General features: G+C 42.1%; 1 protein-coding gene across 1 annotated transcript in view; it reads right to left on the bottom strand.

Moving 5' to 3' along the window:
• rims2a (regulating synaptic membrane exocytosis 2a) overlaps positions 1-17,399 on the bottom strand; it is a 1,407,304-nt gene that overhangs the window by 260,853 nt on the left and 1,129,052 nt on the right. The window contains 1 exon segment of the mRNA XM_041189340.1: positions 8,836-8,942. Within this exon segment, the coding sequence (XP_041045274.1) occupies positions 8,836-8,942 (107 nt within the window).

Genomic DNA, 17,399 nt, shown 5'->3' with positions numbered 1-17,399 from the left:
GCACCCATGGACTGAAATATTGTGCAACTGTGCGTTGATGTTGGGACATTTGGACGTCCCATGTCATTTTACGCTCAAGCGGGTCAGGCACGTGCACCCGCCGAGGTAAAATTTTATGTCTACTGGTTGGGGAAAGGGGGAAACACAAACCCAGCAGCGCTGTTTGAACTCAGTACCGAGTTACAGCAGATCCCATTTTCACTGCAGCGAGGTCCGTTTCCCACACTGTGTAACTTATGATTTTTAAGTGTAGAAGCGAATGGTCGGAAAAAGTGGATTAGGTCTATGGAACTGTCAAAATCTCCTGCTTTTTAAATTTTGAAGAAAAATAATTGCTGCTTGTTGACATAACCCTCAGGGCTATGATCCTGGTACTTTTACTGCTTGACTGCTTCCACAAACAATCATTATTAGAGTGGGGGCAGGGAGGTGGTTAAATTCACAATTTGATTGGCAGCTCCAAGATGTTATTAAGGAAGAAGCTGTCTTTAGATGTGCGGGTATGAAAACAAATGTTTGTTTTTATATGGGGTTAGGTATTTGAAGGGGTTTAAATGTATTGAATAGGTTTTTGTCAATGAGAGTTTTTTTTAATATACTGAAGTCTGTAATAGATACCTAGAACTTTATTTTATTTAATCTCAGCATGGCTCCTGGGCTCCTGATATCTGCCCATGGTAGATACTGCGTGAAGTGGCATGGAAGAGGTAAGAGTAAATGGTGGTGATTGGGGGGTCATGAGTTGGCATTAAGTTGGCATAGGGCTATAAGGGGTCAATAGGTTGGGTACAGGCAAATAGATCGGTATGGCAGGTATGAGGGGCCATGGTGGGTGGGGAGGGGGCAATGGTTGGCCTGGAGGGTATGAGGGTCCATAGAGCATGGGTAGGAGGCATGGATTGGGATGGAGGATAGGAGGGGCCATGGTATGTGGGGAGAGGGGCATGGGTTGACATGGAGGGTATGAGGTACCACTGGAGATGGGTAGGGGGTGGGTTGGCATGAGTTGGTATGGATGGGGCATGGGGAGTGGATCGGGGGTGAAGGGCTGTGAGGAGCGAGGGTTACAGGGCATAAAAGCTTTAATTACAATTCGGACAAAATCCCAGAGCACTGAGACGGTCCTTCTAACTTGCCTACCTTGGCACTCGTCAGCACCTGTGGCTGCCTTTGAACCGTTTCCGGGGGCCTGACTCCAGCATGCATCCACCCACCACCTGCCCCCGTACGAAAATATGGCCATTGGAGCTGTTTCTCCTGAGGCTGGTTTGGCGAGAGAGAAAATTTCACAGCTCTGCGCAGCTGCCTCAGAAGCAAAAATCCAGCCAAAATAGAACTGGAGTTGGAAAGGCACAGGTTAATCAAGGAGGGTCAGCATGGATTTGTTAAAGGAAAGTTGTGTCTGCCGAACTTGATTGAGCTCTTTGATGAGATAACAGAGCAAGCTGATCAAAGTGGTGCAATAGATATATATATGGACAACAAAATGCCACACAGGAGGCTTAGTAAAAAAGGAGGAAGCTCGTGGAATTAAGGGGAACATATGCAGATTTGCATATGAACCAAATGCATATGGTTTGCATATGAAACTGTCTCAGTGACAGAAAACAAAGAGGTGGTGGATGAAAGTTTTCCAGACTGGGAGGTGGTCTGCATTGGAGTTCCCTGAGCTCAGATTTGGATCCATTACTGTTTGCAGTTTTATAAACGATCTAGACTCGGATTCAGAGGTCAGTATTATAAAGCTTAAAGATGATATAAAACTTGTTTTAGTAGCAGGCATGAAAAGGATAATTTTAATCTTCAGGGTGACACAAACAGAATGGTAAACTGAGCAGAAGCATAAAGCTCAATGTGGAGAAGTCTGAAATGATGAACTCTGGGAAGACAAAACTTTTAAAAAATTCTTTCATAGGATATGATCATCGTTAGCAATGCCAGCATTTATTGCCCATCCCTAATTGTCTTTGAGGAGGTGGTAGTGAGCTGTCATCTTATAGCGCTGCAGGCCATGTGGTGCAGTACAGCCACAGAGCTGTTAGGAAGGGAGTTCTAGGATTTTAACCAGGCAACAGTGAAGAAATGGCAATAAAGTTCCAAGTCAGGATGGTGTGTGACTTGGAGGGGAACTTGCAGGTGGTGGTGTTCCCCTGCATCTTGATCTTCTATGTGGGAGGTCAGGGGTTTGGATGGTGTGGTCGAAAGAGGCCTGGCAAGTTGCTGCAATAACCTCTTGTAGATGGTACACACTGCTGTCACTGTGCGTCGCTGGGAGAGGGAGTAAATGTTTAAGGTGGTGGATGAGGTGCCGAACGAGCAGGCTGTTTTGTCCTGGATGGTGTTGAGCTTCCTGAGTGTTGTTGGAGCTGCAATTATCCAGGAAAGTGCAGAGCACTCCATCAAACTCCTGACTTGGGCCCTGTGGACAGGTTTGGGGAGTCAGGAGGTGAAACGCTTGTCACAGAATTTCCAGTCTCTTACCTGCTTTCAAAGCCATAGTATTTAAATGGCTGGTTCATTAACATTTATGGTCAATGGTAACTCCCAGAATGTTGATAATGGGGTTTTCAGCAATGGCAATGCCGTTTAACCTTCGGGAAGATGGTCTCTTTAGTCAGAGATGGAAATTTGCCTGGGATTTAGCTGGCACGAATGTCACTTGTCACTTATCAGCCCAAGCCTGAATGTTGTCCAGATCTTGTTGCATATGGGCACAGACTGCTTCAGCATCTTAGGAGTCATGAATGGTACTGAACATGGACAGTATACTATAAATGACATGATTTTGAAAAGGTTGGATGAGCAAAGGAACTTTGGTGTCCATTTGCACAAATCCTTAAAGGCGTCAGGGCAAGTGATAAGGTCGTTAAAAAAGCATAAGGTTTCATAAATCAAAAAATAGAATACCAGCCTGGTACTGGAGGTGAAGAGAGGTTGGTAAAGGTAGGATTGTTCTCCTTGAAACAGATAAGATTAAGAGATGACCTAATCGAGATTTTCAAAGATGCTGAGAGGTTTTGATAGAGCCGATTGAGAAAAACAACTCCCTCTGGCACAAGGTCACAGATTTATATCATTGGCAAAATATTTGCAGCAAGCATGAGGGGTATTTTTTTCACTTAGAAAATTGCCAGAATTTGGAACACTCCATCTGGAAAGATAGTTGAATCCAATTCCACAAATAAATTTAGAAGGGACTTGGACAGAAACTTGACGATAAGGAATTTACAGGATTAAAGACAAAAAAGAGGGGATATTGGAGTAAGCACAGCTGCTCTTTCAAAGAGCTAGAACAGGCACAACTGGCTGGATGGGCTCCTTTTGTGCTGTAAGTTTCTGTGATTCCGTAAACATTCACAAAAGGAAAAGACCAAGTCTCTAAGTTACATGAGCCAGAAGTTCCAATTTCAGTTTTTCCAGCAATTTTTGTTTTTGTTCCAATTTCAACTCCTGATCTGTGCTCAGTTAGCAAACCTCAATTATGGCAGCAGTGGGGATTGACCTTAGAGGCCCTAAGGTGACAGAAAAAAAAGGTCAAAGTTTCTGCTGCCAATCACTATCCAGGTATTCTGTTGAAACCTGCATGTGACTGAATGTTGTATGTGAGCAGGAACAAGTTCTGATCATTTCCTTGGTTGGCTAGTTTGTCCAAGCCAACATAAGAAGGATGGCCACTTGGTTAAGATTTCAAAGGGCTGCTGGTTTCACCTCTCAACTAAGCGTTTCATGTTCAGAAGAGAAGGCTTAAAAGCAGATAAAATTCTAGAAAAAGTCAACAATAGGATTTCAGAACTAATCCTCCTTCCCCTCCTCTTTTAAACCCTGCACTTTGGCCAAGCTTTTGGTCACCCCTTCCAATCGGCTCAAGAAGTGGAATGCTTTCCTATGTTAAAGGTAGTATGGAAATGTAAGTTGCTGTAAATCAATTGGTGCATTTTATACTTTTGTTTAAGTGTTACATTTGACTTGAACTGCAACTTATGTCCTTTGCTTGTTGTACTTGAAAATCAGGTGCAAAAATCACAATATTCAAAAATACATATACAAATCTACTATTTTTTAACTTACAGCTTCTTACTTATCCAAACTGATGGGGGGAATTTTCATAGGGAAGTTGGCTTCTGACCTCCAGAAATCCCATCAAAATAGTGTAAACATATTTCTGCCATCATCCCAGGATTTGTAGAGGTCTTCCTCTACAATTATAGGAGACGAGGGTGACAACCCATATGGAATTTCACCCCATTCTCTTTAAATAACCAATAGTGGATCTCCAATGTTTGTGTGGACAATGAATTAAACAGTGTGATAGAAATTTGTGCAAGATACAATGAGACACAGCTAAGTACAAAGGTGGAGCTAATAGTCCTGAAACCTGCAGACCACTGATCTGACTCACCGCTGGCCCCAGCAAATATCTCACAGCTCACATTAGTTCTGTGGCATTAGTAAACATCCTTAGTGCTCACGACTGTGCTAGAAAGCTCAGTGGAGGGCCCCAAAAACACGCTGTAGCCATCTCCTGCGGCCTCCCCTTTAAGAAGGACCCCTTTAAAGATTAAAAGAAAAAGTAATTTTGGCCTCATAAAATCTTCAGGAGTCCAGGCCAAAGAGCCAGCTTGAGGCCCCATGTGGCCTCCATGGCTGCCAGTGTTAATGGAAGTATGTTTAACTTGACTGGATGCACCTCTGCCAACCATATGCCAAGTGGCTACGAAGGTTGGGATGCAGGAACTTTTGACCTGGGGAGCTCCTCCTCCTCAGCACTTGTTACAATAAGGGCCATGTTTGAGGCAGATGATGCCTCAGTCACCAAGAGGCCACACAGCAATCTCCAGGGGAAGACTGGGGTCCCAGCTAACTAGGCCTTGGTCTGGATTCCAACTGTTCTGCTGATCTCAGTTATGTGATGGGAGCACATTGGAACAGCTGAAGATTTCGGGGGCCAAAGAGCTTTTAGATTGCTACTTAGTGGAGCAGATTTTCAACTTATTGCCTGGATATGAAACCAATGTTGTACATCAGCCACACATTATCATAACCAGTTTCTATAATATGTGGCTGAACAACAATGCCAGTTCCCCATCTGGGTGCAAGTTGAAATGTTAGTCCACTGACCAAATTCAAATGTTACTGAAAAATTTCTCAATAGGTTTTAAGTAACTGGCTATAATTATGCTTTTTAATATTTTTGTGCACATTTTACAAAGATTTATACAAGTGTGAAGGATGTATATCAAATCGCTCCAATAGGCAGAAATTAGAATAACACAGACGGGTTATTAATAACACAGGTGGCTAACAGTTAATGACAAGACAGCAATTGGGATGAATGCTTTTTATGCCACAAGAAGGTCAAATGGTCATCACAATAATTCCAGGTGAGATCACTCAGCTCATTCATCCAGAGAGATCCTAATGTCACCCCATTCTCTCTCTTCATGTATTTTTCTTGCTAGCTGGTGGTTACTAAATATGACTTGTACCGTTATATTACTAAGGGGCAGGCAAGATGACAGACCCCAAGAATTGCCTCAGCTAGTACAGGGATTGAACCCATGTTGTTGGTGTTATCCTGCCCCACACTCTAGCCATCTAGCCAACCGATCCCCATCACCTTTGCTCTATGCAGCATCCAATAATTTCTTAACTGATTGCAGGTTCTTTTGCTTCCTCAGCTCTATTGAGAATTTTATTCCATTATGTTGACCGTTCATAAAGTGAGGAAAAATTCCCGATATCTGATATAAAAGAACTCTCCAGTTTGAAACCACTAGCATTATTCCTGCAATTGAAATTAAAAATATGATGAATTCCTACACTCTATGTGTTATGTAAAGGTAGCAAAAATGCTGGCCTCTGCCCAAACCTGAAAACTTAGAAAACACTTGTCCTACTCATGAGAATAGAACTGGCACTGTTTGCAAACACTAGTTTAACTGTAACAATTGAGTGCTACTTTGAATTCACTGCCAGGCAGAACTTACTTTCATGTTTTAAACATTCTGCCACATAATATAAGTGGTTTCTGACTTATCTCTAGTTGCTGGATGGAGTACAACGTAAATGAGACAGTGATAAGCTGGAATGACATGGGATTTGAAGGTGCCCAGCATTCAGAGATTGCTGCTGTGGCATTTCCAGGTTTTTGTTTGTCATGGATTAAGAGGAGATATGCTGCATTATTTTGCAGGATATCGAGCATGTTAACAGTTTACTCGTATTAGATTACGACAGCACTAATAATTGACAGAAATATGTTGTAGTGTAATATTGATTAATGTCAGGAAATAACAATCTGAAGAATATGCACCCACTTCCACTATAACAGACTGAGAATTTGAATTGTTTATTAAAAATCTGGCAAGGAAAAGCCGGTATCAGTACAAGCACTACAAAGTTGTTCATTGTTGTAAAGATCCACCTGGTTCACTACTGTCCTTTAGGAAAGTAAAACTGTCACCCTGCCCCTATCTGGTCTACATAGAACTCCAGTCTCACAGTAAAGTGGTTAACTCTTAACTACCCTCGGAAGAGGCCCAGCAAGCCATTCAATTGTATCAAACTGCTCCCTAGCGGTTCACGATAACAGCTTACTATTGTCTACCTTTAGTTGCCTTGAGATTTCCATGCTCAAATCTTCAAAATAGTTATTAATTATGGATTGTCATTAAAAGAATCAGTGTGGACTGCAGATGTGTGGCAGGATTTTAGTTCTGATTATTTCTTCAGAACTGCAATTATAATGAGCAAAAAGCAAAATTTGAATAATAAGGTTGGACATCAAATCTCTGAAACCTCCTCCTAAATCCCCTGGACCATGACTCCACCAACAAATATGAAGTCATTGTTTCCCAGACCATTACAGACCTCATCTACTCTCCTCATGGCGTCCAACCTCATCACCCCCAATGCCACACATCCAGCTTCTACTTCTTTCCCAAGGTCCATAAACAAGACTGCCCTGGTAGACTGATCATTTAAGCTTGTTCTTGTCCCTCAGAAATGATTTTTTTCCTAAATCAACTTCACTATTTCTCCCCTCCTCCAGTCTCTTCCCACCTGCATTGTGGCTCTTCCTATATTCTCAGTCACTAGTTTCTAGGTTCTAACCATAACCTTTTCACCATGGGTATTCAGCCCTTCTACAACACTGTGAGCCCACCTTCCCTTGCTTCTTCCTTGAATGGAGGCCCTATCAGTCCCCAACCAATATCACCCTCCCCTGCCTGAATGAACTTGTTCTTACATTGAAGAACTTCTCCTTTCACTCTACTCACTCCCTCTAAATGGAACCTGCATTTTTTTTTGGGAAACCTGTGCTAGCCATGCCTGCCTTTCCATGGAATATATGCGACGCTCTTTATTCCAATCCTACACAGGTCTCCTGTCTCAGCTCTTTTTCCAGTACACTAATGATTATATTGGTGCCACTTCCTGCTCTTACCCTGAAGTGGAAGATTTTTATCAACGCTGCTTCCACTTTCCACTCCTCCTTCATTTTCACATGGCCCATTTCTGGTTTTTCATTTCCTCAACTTCCTTATTTCCATTTCTTGAGTTAGGCTGTCAGCTAATATAAACCCACTGACCCTCACAACCAACTCGATTACACCTTGCTTCTTGTAGGGATTCTATGCTATTCTCCCAGTTTCTCTGTCTCCATCACATCTGTTCTAACAATACTGCCTTCTATACCAGTGTTTTTGATATATCTTCCATTTTCCTCAACTGAAGATTCTCTTGAATTATGGTTGACCAGGCCCTTGGCCCTGCCCTTCCCATTTTTATATTTTGGTTCTCACTTTTCTTCTACTGTCCTCAACTTCCACCTGACCAGCCTCTGCATTCAGCAGATTTTCCCCCACCTCCAGTGTAATGGCACCACCAAACACATCTTCCCCCTACCCTACCCTTTCAGCACTTTGAATGAACCATTCCCTTCTCCCACACTTCAATAACTCCCAACACCCACTTCCCTTACCATGGCACCTTGCTGTAACCCCGAGCTTCCGATTGCTTGCATTTTAATTTTCTATCCTACTCCTGTTTTGACTACACAGTTCCATTGAAGCTCAAAAGAAGCTTGAGGAACAGCATCTCATTTTTTAATTAGACACTTTACAACCTTCCGGAAGTAACAATGAGTTCAAAGATATAGTCACTGCCCATGTTTTGCCAGATAGCAGGTGCTGATAGGGAGCCAGTTAGGTTAATGGACTAGATAGCTAGAGAGTCTGGTGCAGAATAACACCAATGTTGGAGGTTCAACCCCTGTATTGCTTGAGATAACTATTGGGGCCTACTTCCTCGTCTTGTCCCATAGTGATACCATGGCATCAGCCATGATTAGCAGCTCTCTGTCAATAAGGACTCTACGGAGAGAGAGGTGCTGATATTGATTTTACTGTTACCATCTGTGGCTCCTCTAGATCCCCTTCGTTTTTCTTACTTATCCCGTTGTCACAATTTGCCTTGCAAATTCATCTCTTTTACTATTTAATCATTCCTGCCTTCCAACCTATCACAGACCTTCCCTTTTGTTCTTTCCTACCCTTCCCACCTTTTCCCTGCCTCTGTACTTACTTAAAACTTGTAATTTCTCCAACTTCCCCAGTTTTGATGAAGGATTAATGAAAGGAAAAGTTAACTCTGGCTCTCCCTTCGCAGATGCTGCCTGACCTGCTGACTACTTCCAGCAATTTCTGTTCCTATTATAATGAGCACATTGCTCTGTTCTAAATAAAATTGCAACTTATGTCCAAGTTAATACCCCACATTTTTGTTTTACATGTGCTTTATACATGCTGGGGAAGGGTCTCATTTTGCACTTGCCTTAGAATGATATTCCTGTTCCAACCTTGAATCTGATGCTGCTACCTGTTTGTACTTGCTCATTTTCATTTTCATTTGGCGAGTCCTCTCTTCTACATCCATTGCACCTGTGGACAAAGCGCCAAGTTAAACAGTCAACTTGCAATTGTCAGTTATCCTGCTGACCCCTCTACTCCTTTACTGGTGCTCATGAGTGTATGACATCAAAGCTAATTATTGAGATTGAAATTGGTTTGGGGATAGACAAAGCTACATTTCAAAACCATGGATTCAAAAATTTGCTTTTAAAATAAAAGAGATTTTGACATTGTTAACATTGGATTGTGAACTGGGTAATAGCACCAAAATTTCTTTGTCTGTTAAATCAAAACAATTTCAATTGCACTGCTGATATACTAGAGAAAACCTCTGTGGGTAGAAACTGCAAAGGGGCCACTGCATTGCCATAGGTATGGTGGGAGGGAAGTTATGCCCATCTGGCCTTACAGGTGTCCTATCTCAAATCCCAATGGATAAGGTAATTTAATCATTCGGGACAGGTGCCCATATTAGCACTGTACTATTAGGACAGGATACACAGCAGGATACAGGGCAATGCCTTGCCACTCCATGGGCTCAGAGGTGACATAGGCCAGTGTGCTGAAGTCATAGAGTGCCAAACTTTTATTGGGAAGGTTCTCCCTCATATGCTTACTTGTCCGCAAATTGCAGTGAGCCTCTTTTGGATCGAATGCCAATTGAAAATGTAATTGTAGCTCCAGTTACACTTCAAGCAGGTACACTTACATAGATTTTGCAGGAAATCCTAGAATCCCACTAGTCCTACTATCCTCATTCACCTTCAAAAGATTGTTAAGACAGAGGGGTATCAGGCAAAAGCTGCCCCTCAATTGGATTATTTTCTTTGAGCTAGGAAAAACGTGGAAATCTGAGGGAAATGGATTCCACCCCAAGTTCCTCCTCCTCCTCCTCCTCTATTGCATCCAATTTCAGTCCCCAAATCCATGCAATGTCTACGCTCCCATATCAATGGAATATCACTTTTAGGAGCTTCTCTAACCTCACAGTCAGGAACATTGTCTACTGAAGTGTTGTGTGAAAACAGGTTATCACTGATCCAAGCTATCTCCAGGTAACTTTGCAAACAAAAACCAATAAAGACACATTACTATACTCACCAGTCTGCTTTGGCAACAGAAATCAAAGCAATTGCTAAACTGAACTGCAAATGGCTCATTATGATCTTATTATAACTGTGTTTAATCAAAGACATTAAGCTTAATGGTAAATTATGACATATTATTTAGATTCAATGATTTTATTATGTTCCATATTTTCCTCATTCTGCACACTGACCACATTCTATTTTATACTGAAAATCCTAATGTGTCCTTTGAAATGTAAAATACATATGGGGGGATTTTCTGGCCCCGTCTGCTGCTGGGATCTTCTGCTCCCGGCAAAAGTTAATGGACTTTTGGCTGGGCTGCCGAAACTCCCATGGCAAGTCTCGCCACAATGGGGCCGGGAAATCCCGGCCATAGCCTAAACTGAGGGGAAAATTTGCTTGCACAAGAGAAAGATTATGGGCAGGATTTTCGGATTGTCGGGTGAGCACAGCAGGTAGGCCCGGGAGCGGCTAGGAAATAGTCCACCGCCTGTGATCGGCCCCTGACCATGATTTCACGCCAGCTGGCCAATTAACGGCCACCCAGCGTGAAACGTGGGCTGAAAGGCTCAGCGCTGCTGGGGTAGGGGTGGGAGGAGAGTGAACGCTGAAGTCCGCGTGGGCGTGGGGGAGTGCGTGATGAAAGCTCCCTCAAGGCAGAGAGCTGCCTCAGGGAGCTGAGGAATATTAAAGATTTTGAAAACCTGAAAAAAATGCCCCCACATAGGACTCACTCACATGAACATATACATACAAAGAATTATGTCAAAACATTTTTATTTTTTCTTTAATGGATGAGGTTTCCTCAAAAATGCAAAGGCTGCCTGGCCAATTTGCCCACCCACCAACCGTAAGGTTGGATGGGCAGTGAACAATCTTTCTTAGTACTTTAATGGCCTTAATAGGCCTCTTAATTGTCAATGGGCGTGCTGCCGACTCTCGCATGCACCCACCAACTGAAATATCACGCAAGTGCACAATGATGTTGGGACGCTTGCCTGATATCATCTGCACTAGGATCAGTGTTTGGGCCCCAACTATTCACAGTATCAATGATTTGGATGAGGGAACCAACTGTAACATTTCCAAGTTTGCTGATGACACAAAGCTCGGTGGTAATGTGAGTGATGAGAAGGATGTTAAGAATCTTCAAGGTGATTTAGACAGGTTGAGAGAGTGGGCAAATATAAGGTAGATGCAGTATAATGTGGATAAGTGTGAAGTTATCCACTTTGGTAGGAAAAACAGAATGGCAGAGTATTATTTAAAAGTTGATAGGTTGGGAAATGTTGATGTACAAAGGGGCCTGGGTGTCATTGTACATCAATCACTGAAAGCAAGCATGCAGGTGCAGCAAATAGTTAGGAAGGTAAATGGTCTGTTGGCCTTCATTGCGAGAGGACCTGAGCATGGGAACAAGGATGTCTTACTGCAGTTGTACAGGGCCTTGGTGAGACCACACCTGGAGTATTGTATGCAGTTTTGGTCTCCTTACCTAAAAAAGGGTATACTTGCCATAGAGGGAGTGCAGCAAAGGTTTACCAGACTGATTTCTGGGATTGTCGTATGTGGAGAGATTGGGCCAACTAGGCCTGTATTCATGGCAGTTTAGAAGAATGAGAGGGGGTCTCATTGAAATGTATGAAATCCTGACAGGGATGGACAGACTGGATACAGAGACGATGTTTCCTCTGGCTGGGTGGTCTAGGACAAGGGGTCATTGTCTCAGGATACGGGGTAGGCCATTTTGGACTGAGATGAGGGAAAACTTCTTTACTCAGGGGTGGTGAACCTGTGGATTTCTCCACTGCAGAAGGCTGTGAGGACAAGTTACTGAATATATTTAAGAAGGAAATAAATAGATTTCTGGACTCTAAAGGCATCAAGGGGTATGGGGAGAGTGTGGGAGTATGGTATTGAGGTAGAGGATCAGCCATGATCAGACTGAATGGCGGAGCAGGCTCGAAGGGCCAAATGATCTACCCCTGCTCCTATTTTCTATGTTTCTAGCAGGCTGGAGGTAGGAATTTTTTTCTAAAATTCTTCCTTGAGATGCAGACATCACTGGCAAGGCCAGCATTTGTTACCCATCCCTAATTGCCTGTGAGAAGATGGTGATGAGCCGCCTTCTTGAACCACTGCAGTCCATCTGGTGTAAGTACACCCACAGTTGCGATTAGCGAGTTTCAGGATTTTGACTCAGCTTACAATAAGCAAAGAGCATATATAGGTGGCTGAGTCCATGAATGTTCTTTATTTTTGTAGTAATATGCAAACAGAAATCAAGAATTAAACAGGTATTTCTCAATATACTCAGCTATTCTGTATGTTTGCCTTTTGTACAATTTCATTGCATCAACTATTATCATGCTCTGTCTTTGGAGAGATTAAAAAGACACTGACAGCAGTCCAGAAGATAGGGGGTTTTCATTGTCCCGGTCCCATACCACACAAACAAGTAGGAGACAGAGTTCAGCAACTCCCATAAACAGAGCAGATTGCTTAAGGGAGCAACTGAAATAATGAACACAAATAGATTCCTGTGGTAGGCTTCAATTTGTGACATTGACCTTCAGACAACTTTGGAAAAGATGTAGCAAAGGAGAACAAGAAAGACTATTAAATACTCATAAGGAAAAAAAAAAATCACATACAAATATCTCACTTATTATGTGCAGGGAGGGAGCAGTGGCACCTCTCCAATCGCCAGAGCTGCAGACCAGAGCAGGTAAAATATTCAACTTGAAGACTTGGTAACACAGCAGCCTCGCTCCCTTTTCTTCCTTGATCAATAACATATCGTCCACACTCTAAACTAATAACTACCAAACTGAACCTTTACAGTGCACTGAGAGGTCATTGAGATTGTGCAGTGCCTCCTCTCAGCAATTACTTGCTTGTAGAACCTTATGCACCTCTTCTAAGTTTTATCAAGCTGATGGCAAGTAGATAAATTACATCAGCTGTCTGATACTATCAGGTGCACATTCCACTAATTCGAACATGCACCTAGTTCACACAATCTTGTTGCAGGAAAAACGTGTCTGCAATGCAAGTGAAAGACAAGAGACCAGAGGTGACATCAGAAAGTTAATTCCCTACAAGAAGAAGGTGACTAAGCTACTGTAGAAGCCTTCTGCACTAGCAGTCGGAGAGAGGGAAACTGTTGGGATAATCTAATAATCATAGCACCCCTGTGAAATAGCAAAGCCAGAAGTTTACAGGTCAATTTCCGTTCCCTTAATGCCAATGGAATTATGCCAAAGCATACTGAGTTTATGGCTTCCTTTACTGAAGATCTATCACAGCAGTGGGGAAGTAGTGTCAGAAGAAGATGAAGGTTATGATGATTAAGAGAAGGAGCGGGATGGGAGAATATTTTGTCCCATGGATTAGGATGATGGTGACATTGATAAGAAAGAGATTTTAGGGGACAAACTCCTTTGGAAGGAATTCCAAAAGAAAGAACATGCCTCCTCTGCCACAAACTCCTCACTCTGTCCCCTCATTGCTTGCTTTCTCTCTCTTATTCTCCAGCTCAGGTACTTTCATTCACAGGATTTCCAAGATCTGATAGCTGCCATTAGATCAGCTATTGGACTGATCTGCAGGGCATGAATCCAGGTTCCAGTGGCATGATGGCAGTTGGAGGTGACTGACAAGAGGCTGCGCTTTCTCAGCACAAGCCAGGCTCCAATCGTCCCCCTCAGGATACAACACAAATTACTGTGACATAAAAGTTCAGTGCAGTCTTCTTTCCTGCAGCCACGGATCTTCATGTAGTCACCGGCACAAATCCCATTTTGGTGAGAACACCCTTATAACAAAATTCTCCACTAGGACATTCATTGAATCTGGTCTATAAATACTTTCGAGAGCAGGTAATATCATAGCTAGCTCAGCTGGTTAGATGGCTAACATATGGTTTAGATTAATGCCAACAGCACAAGTTCGGTTCCCGTTCTGGCTGAGGTAGACTGGGACCTGCCTCCCTGCCCTGCTCCTTAGAGTCAAAGGCAATGACAAACCTTCACTGACGAAAACTGCAAAGAAAAATGGCTCAGGATGGAGCATTTGCAGACAATGAGCCAAGGATTTGCTTTCAGGCAGAGCACACATAGAAGTATATCATGTATCTATAAGTGATGTCACATTCTCCTATCCTTCAACTTGCATTGATCCTTGTCCACCATTATAAATAGAGACAAGGAATACCTACCGAGAATCACATATTTGGTACTCAGATCCTCTTACTGTAGATAGAGGTGAGAACTTCCAAGCAGGCATAATCCAGGTGGAAGGCACCAAAAATCTTTAAAGACTCCCATTAAGTCCAGCATGGCTGCACCTGCTCAGTTCCAGCTGAATATGAGACCACAACACCAGCACCACTGCTCTCCACCCCCCTCCACTCCCTCTGAATAAAGCTTGGAGCAAAGATATGCTTTTGAATTAGATTATACTGTCACCACTGAAAAGAACAGAGGGGTAGTTTTACATTGCTGTGCCTTAATACAGATGTCCAATCTGTGGCACCCATACTTTAGCAATATAGTCCTCACAATGCAGACAACTTACTCCTATTTGAACTCATGTTTATATCCTGGTTGACCCAGTTTCAATTTTGCAGGCCTGAAATTTTGGTTGGGGTTTTAAAGAGCTGTTGGCTCAGAATGACAAGGTCTGTTCATATCAGCAACTTGACAAATATACAAATTAATGTGCACGTGGAAATAAAATTTGAATGTGTGGCCTCCTGAACATTTATAAAGACAACAGCTTGGATGCCCTGCCCTGTACAAAAGTTTACTTTCCTGCAATTGAGCTAGTCCTAAAGATTACAAATATAAGAGCACAAAGAATTTAAACAGTGAAGTCCGTTATTGTTCAATTTATTTTCTTTCACTTATTTTCCCCATGAAAATGACGCAATTGTTCCATCTGTTGGATTACAGAGTTCTTTAACTATATTGTATTTCATCATAGAGATCAAACATTGACAACGTATCCAGGAAAACAGGTTAGAATCAACCTGAAGATCTTACACCCCAAGCAACGATAAACAAAAAGCAAAATATGCCAGATGCTGGAAATCCAAAACAAAAACAGAAAACATGGGAAGATAGGTCATGTCACCTCTGTCAAGAGGTTTTGGGTATTGAACCCCTCCTCACACCTGGCATTGAGCCCTTCCTCTATTTCAGTGCTCAATAGTTGAAATGTCAAATTGTGTTCTCTTAACAGATGCTCCCTGACTTGCTGAGCATAGCCAATGTTTTCTATTTTTGTCCCACATTCAATATTACCTCCATGAAATATATTTTACATTTTCTATTTTGATGATGTTGGAGTTGAGATAGTACTGTGAGGAAAATAAAATCCTTACAGAGTCATCACCGAAGCTACCATGTAGTACCTAGTTATTCTAAAACAGTACACTAAGCTGTTAACATTGGAATTACTTAGTTAATGTGGAATATAAGTACAATAAAAGGAGCTGGTTGATCCATTCTGCACTGCTCATGTTCTGGCCATATCTAATTAATAACTTTGCTGCTTGTGAGCTGTAAAACATAATTTAATCCAAACTCTCTGCTACATGACTTCTCCTAATATTGATCAACTTAGCCAGTGGTTAGGTTTATGCTTATCTACAAAAGAAGGGGAAAATTTATAATCAGGAGAAAACGGTTTTGTAATTAAGTGGGATAAATTAATACCGGTGATACTGGTAAATTTGCTCATGGGATGTGGGTGTCGCTGGTTAGGCCAGAATTTATTGTCCGTGTTCAGCGGGCATTTAAGAGTCAACCACATTGCTGTGGGTCTAGAGTCACATGTAGGCCAGACCAGGTAAGGACAGCAGATTTCCTTCCCTAAAGGACATTAGTGAACCAGATGGGTTTTAATGACAATCGGAATGGTTTCATGGTCATCATCAGACTTTTAATTCCAGATTTTTATTGAATTCAAATTCTACCATTTGCTGTGGTGGGATTTGAACCCAGGTCTCCAGAGCATTACCCTAAGTCTCTGGATTACCAGTTCAGAGGCAATATCACTATGCCACCACCTCCCCTATTTGGTTAAAAGATTTGGGTTTTATGAAATATTATTGACATTCCTGATGAAATACGAAATGTGATCCTGGAATACCATAATTTAGTTTTGGCAAAAGGAAAAATAAATCTTGATCATTTTGTATTAAGTGATCACATACTTTTGAGCAATATGCTAAATATTCAACAGTTATGAGTCTAGAACTCTGTGTAAGTATTCTTTTTGGCAAAGCTGAAGTCTTTACATCTGAAAATTTTACATTTTCATAAACAGGCTTTGTAATGTGATTAACACGGTTTACACTATAAGACTCTGTTTCTCAAAAATCTGTGTCATTAAGTCACTTGTGACTAATGGTTTAATGTATTGATGCCCCTGCAGTAAACGTAGTGCCTGTACATCTCAATTGGCTTTTATCGGCGAAATAGCTGTTGCTGCTCACTGCTGCCATTGACCCTAAGGATCTGTAGACCTGATGGTGTGCAATGGTCATAAACCATTTGGAAGTACATCAGAAGGCCTACAATTCCAGCTTGTCCTGGATATGCCAAGTACCAGCTTGTGCTGCTATTAACCACATGGCTTTGTTTGGGGTGGAATCTTAGCCTATTCCGGGCAAGGTCACTTGCAAGAGAAAGGGTATGCAAGTTTTCTTGGCTAATAATCTGCCAGCAGGCTAGTATGTAGGGAAAGAGGAGGGATACCAGAGTTCCAGCTAGATGTGTATCCTTCCTAGGATCTGGGCCTGTTGTCTCAAAGGGGAAAATGGGCCACGCTTCTTATTTTTCTGTTCCATTCTGTTATCACTGCTCTCCCCAACAGCATTGTTTCCAACATCTTCACAATAGCAAATGCCTGAAATGCACTCATAATGGTCTGAATGCCCACCAAAATCACACAGATGAGGTAACCACCTTTAACCTACACACTCTGTAGGAGCAGGGTCAGAGGCCAAGGTTCACAGTGAGCTGAGATCAGTACCAACACTAAGACCTTTGGGTGTTTGGGGCTATCATCTTATTTTAAAGTCACTTTTTAAAGAATGCATGCACAAAATACATTTCACAACACTTGTCTGAGCAATAGGAGGTGACATGTACACTAGTTACATTAGAATGGTGGGAGGACCAGGGCCATTTTGGTCAGAGGGATTGGCACATTTTACCTCTTTTAAGCTATCTAAGGCTAATTGAGAAGATGGAAATTCATGTGTTTTGAATATTCAGTGACAAGAATAGGTCAAGTGCTTCTGCATCCTGTTCTTCCTTCTTAATCCATAACTGAATCAATTTTCAGGCAATTTAAACAGTGAGACTTCAGAGACGTTTAAACAGCA

Source organism: Carcharodon carcharias, chromosome 6 (genome assembly GCF_017639515.1).
Source record: "Carcharodon carcharias isolate sCarCar2 chromosome 6, sCarCar2.pri, whole genome shotgun sequence".
Lineage (NCBI taxonomy): Eukaryota > Metazoa > Chordata > Chondrichthyes > Lamniformes > Lamnidae > Carcharodon > Carcharodon carcharias.
Note: the sequence above shows the minus strand (reverse complement) of the source record. Positions and strands in the feature narration are given on the sequence as shown.